Source organism: Uranotaenia lowii, chromosome 3 (genome assembly GCF_029784155.1).
Source record: "Uranotaenia lowii strain MFRU-FL chromosome 3, ASM2978415v1, whole genome shotgun sequence".
Classification (NCBI taxonomy): Eukaryota; Metazoa; Arthropoda; class Insecta; order Diptera; family Culicidae; genus Uranotaenia; species Uranotaenia lowii.
Window position 1 is genome coordinate 363,023,520 of NC_073693.1, and position 4,993 is coordinate 363,028,512.

General features: G+C 32.8%; 1 protein-coding gene across 1 annotated transcript; it reads left to right on the plus strand.

The window, feature by feature from the left end:
* Positions 1-762: 762 nt before the first annotated feature.
* On the plus strand, positions 763-1,677 carry LOC129750922 (uncharacterized). The gene is made up of 4 exons (XM_055746124.1): positions 763-892; positions 969-1,133; positions 1,189-1,341; positions 1,409-1,677. The coding sequence occupies exons 1-4, from the start codon at positions 839-841 to the stop codon at positions 1,568-1,570; spliced, it is 534 nt and encodes a 177-aa protein (XP_055602099.1). The 5' UTR covers positions 763-838; the 3' UTR covers positions 1,571-1,677.
* The last annotated feature ends 3,316 nt before the right edge of the window (positions 1,678-4,993 follow it).

A 4,993-nucleotide genomic window follows, 5' to 3' on the forward strand; every position in this document is an offset into this window, starting at 1 on the left:
AATATTATTGTTTCGATTTTTTCATTCGTTTCCTTGAGACTGTGATCATCAGGTAGAAGAACATTGGCTTATATTTATGGAAAGTGAACAGAGTTTTTGTGGATTTCGATCAATTATGATAAGAAATTGAAATTTTCTTTTTTAACTCTCTAAATTTACAAAAAATTAAAAGCATCAGAAGCTCATGAATGATTGTGTTTCTTTTTTCGTACTGAAGCTGTTTTCCTGAGATAGCAATCAGTAATCCACATGCACTCAGATCTTGTTAGCTGTTCTTGTTAGCCTATTTACTAGAAAATAAAAGAATAAAAATTTTGTTTAACTATGGTTAATGCTTTGAAATATATCTGATTTTGATGTTAGTTTAAACTTGATAGAATTTAAGTCTTTTAAATTCTTACATTGAATTGAGTTTATTGCATCTTAAACGATGCGTACTCCATTTATTTTTTTACCTCTTAAGTATATGAGCATTTTAAATTCTCCAAAAATTGAAATAATTGAAAAATATATTTTAAAAGTAGAAAATTTTGTGTTTCATTTCAAACCGTAGCTAAATGCTGTATTTATGAGAAAGATAACGATAGTCCGTTGATGCTCTTATTGCATGTTTTCTGTCCTTGTTCTTTCAATTAGTAAACCCATGTATCTACTATACACCCCCCAGTGAAGTTTGTAGATTTATTGATTCTTTTTTTCACTGAAAGATATAAAAGGTGACATGTTGCCTGTCATGAAACTAGATTCTATTCTCTAGATGAAACTGTAAAGTTCTTTTAGTAGGTATAGTTTTTGATATCAACAGCAGTTTCGGAAACTGCTTGAAAAAAGTTAAAGAATGATATTCATTCTGTTTTCTTTAGTTTTGGTGATTAGCGTTCATGTTGTTATGGTAAACAAAATTGGAAAAATAAACACGCTATCTGCTAAATAAGTTATGCTCGTTTTCTAAACTTTATTCATAACAGACCAAAGTCATCATCGATCCTCACGAAGAATTCGAGGAATGTGGCAATGGAATGCCGATGTTCTCGATGAATTTCAGTGGACTGGAAATTACTCGCAAAGAAGATGGAACAATCTTTGGCAATGGCAAAGTAAAAGTCCTTAAGGACTTCAACGCTCCAATGAAGGTGTTTAAAAATATCAACCATAAATATCATGAACTAAGATAAGCAATTTTTTCAGATATTTTACTACACCAAAAAACTGGAACGTGGCTCATGGACCCGAGGAATATTTAGTAGGTTGGTACCGGATTTCTGTGCTACGATGAACAACCCTCTTGAGCTGTGGTACAATGTGACGAGGTTTTTACCGCCTTGTCCTATAAAAGCAGGTGTAAGTTTAACTAGGATTTCTTCCGATTGGTAAACATCGACTAATCAATGCCTGTTGTGACTTTTAGCAAGAAATAGTACTGGATAATTTGAAGGTGGGAACGGTTTTGGAAGTTGTTCCGCCGAATCTTTTGGGAGAATGGAGGATTTACAACGAAATGACCACCACCAGAGGATTGATCCCACAGTCTGAGTGCAAACTGATCGAGTTTAGTGTGGTGGAAATTTGAGAGCATCTGTTTGTTCAAATATTTAATCCTCATTCTAATGTTATATTATGATGCAATAAAAAGACGAATGACCAAGTTGGTTAAAATCCTCTATAAATAAAAAAATAAAAAAATATGATGCAATAAATACGTTTTTTAAAATACTCAAATTTAAATTCACTTGTGAATGTATGAGAAATCTGAAGTGAAATTTCAATACAAGAAAATTCATTTGAATTTCATGTGATCATCTAGTGAATTTCACTTAAGTAACCGTCAAGAAAATTCGACTTGATGTTTTAGCGAATCAAATATAAAAACTTTGTTTTAAAAGCTCTATTCAATCATTAAGGTCATTTCACTAAGTTTCACTTAGTCCATGCCAACCGTTCTCCAATTTCTCGGACATCTCACATTTGGTACGAGGAATGATTTTATGATTATTTGAGAACCCTCCCTTCTTTAAGTAAGGCGACAGAAATGTTGGGAGGGGGCTCCCTTATAATTTTTCATATAATCCAAGGACTAATCAAGCAAATGGAAAAAATGGCATGGGATAGTATCAGGGTAGAAGAAATTTGATTGCAAATCCAATTAATATATTTTCATCCCTTCTTCTTTTCAGTGAGGTGATTAGAAGAGAGGGGCCCCTGTCACATTCTTTTTGCATAACTGATAAACTTAATGACTAAAATTTAACATAGGTGTGTATTTGGGTACGAGAAGTGTTTTTTTTTGTAATTATTTGAGACCCCTCCCCTCTTCTATTGGGAAATGAGAAGGAGGAGGAGGCTTCCACACAGTTTTTAAAAACTAATCGACCATATGGAATCATAATTGGAACCTGAGGGCATTCCGGCAAGATAAATGATCCTATAAGTCTTTGTTTCCCATTCGTCCTTCCAGTGGAGAGATAGGAAGAGGCAGGGAATTCCTTAATATGTTTTTCAATGATTTGAAAACTAAATTTAATTTTGCATAACTCGAGATCAATTTGAGTAAATGAAAATACATTTATCATCGAGTTCGGCCTACTACGATACAAGAGAAATATAATGATTTTAAACGGGGGTCCATTTTCATAGTTTTCAGGAAGCATCCAGATTAAAGTAATTATGCAAAATTAAATATTTGATGAATTCATTGATTGTGCCAAAAGAATTTATTTTCAATTGTATGCGCAACAGCAGGGTTAGATGCAACATTTGTGGTTACACTGAATCAATTTTTATTTTAAGGCTATAATCATTTAGAATCCGGACAGTTACAAACGTGTTAATTTTGAAAACTATTCTTTTGTTCGAAAAACTTTCTATGGAAGAAATGAAAGTGTTAATATGATATTTAATTTAAAAATATCTAAAAAAAATTGTCGGTAATTACAATAAATACTCTAACCTTTTCATAAAATCTCTTTTTTTTATCTTCGCACACTTTTTTCAGTCATTTATTGATCTATTATTTTTACCACAGAAGCTAAACCTTTGCAAAATCATAATATGTTACACATATTCACCTGGAAAAACCAATTGAAATATGGTTGGAACCTTTTCATGAGCAGGCATCTCGAAAAATTTGACCTCTTAAATTCGGTTTTATTATAACTTCCTTTGTCCATCAGAACACATCTGTCACATATCCCCAATAACCATTGACTTTTTACCATAGTTGAGAGCAAGGGTTCTACTCCGATGCTTGGTTTGAACTTTGAGGACGTTCTAGAGTAACTCCTTCTACTTTTTAACCATTTGAGCCAAAAAAATCAGAAAAAAACCAGCAATTCTTAAGTTTTCAAGTCGACAATGAAGAATTTCCGAGGCGGTCGTGAAACATTATTTTTACCATGTCTTTTTGCATCGTGAATATCTCACACACGTGAACTTATCAATTTGAAAAAAAAGGCAAAAGTCCTTTTTAAAACCAAAACAACGCTGCTAAAGGTTTGTAGATCCGAGCTCTAGTAAAGTAGCTATCACCGAAACAAAGTGTCCGGATACTAAATGACTAAGTACACTTATTGGTACTTAACCAATAAATAAATGCATTACATTTGTTTTATTTTAAGTTCAATTTACTTTTCAAATACAAACTATTAGTATTTATAATTGCACACCATACCTACTACAAAGCCTAACTCGAGAACTACACAGACAGAAAAATATGATCCTGAATTTCAATGGATTTTACATTTGCACATCATTCCTCTGGAAACCTAAAAAAGAGAATAAAGTCTGCTTCATTTAATATTGGAACAAATTCTTTTGCTCATTGTGGCGCTCCTAGTGGACGGATTTGGAAACTTTTTTCACCCACATGTCGGGAAATTCATTACCTTTCACCATGTATTTATGTCATAACACCAAACGATAGCATTTTGTAAACAACCGCCATGGAAGCCGAACGGAGAGATCAAATTGTGCACAGTTTTCTTACGAGTACGAGTACGAGAATTTCTTCGAAACAGCAATGAATAATTTTTTTAATTTTTTTTATGAAAGAGTAAAGAAAATGCTACATTTGTATGAAAAACAAATTATGAATTCGTTAATAAATGACTGAACTACACGCATTTGTTTGTGTTCCAATGATAAATGATGCAGACTTTACATCCGTCGAACTTGGTCAGCACTTTAGCATCTTCGTATTGGCAGAAAAATCACTGAAAAACTGATATGACACGGCACCACAGTTCCATCGATCTTAGATTCGTGTCTTAGCTGCTTAGTAAGTGATTAGCTTAGTAAGTGATTGAGTTAGTGACACTGGTTGTGATGGCGCTAGCATTCAAAAATTTCTCCGCGTGCTGTTATGACACGTAGAAAAATAAATAGAAATATAATTTTCTACCAAGCATTTTCGGCCTGCTTTAATTTATAAGTTTCTATGACTTTCAATTTGTTATTTGTTTTCTTCCGAGCGAAAAAAGGTCCCGATTCTTGAAATGTACTAGATTCATTGAGCTTTCAAATTTGATACATACCTTCATATGGGCTTGTGATATAGTTAAGTTGGCAAGTTCGTTGCGTCCTTAGCCAATGTCCGCGAGTTCGAGCCCAAGAGTAAACATCGAACACAGTTGTTCCGGATAAGTTTTTCAATAACTGCCCTACAACTGCAAAAATGTTCTTAATCTTGTTGAAGGAAAAAATCGCAGTTTTTTTTTAAAAAAAAAAAGGATCTTCTGGTGGTGATCTAAGCATTTTATGAGCGAATATACTCTTTACATTATCTGATTTTCTTCAATTTTCTCATTTGGATAAAATTTTCCAAAGTTCAAAACACTCTGATAATTAATTTTTACGGCTTTATCGGTAAATTAACATGTACTCTTAGTGAGAACATTTCAAGATTTTTAAAATTAAAGATGGATTTTCAAAATATAAAAAAAAAATCAGAATAGTTGATCCGTGCTGAACAAAAGTTAAGTATGTGATGAAAATGCCT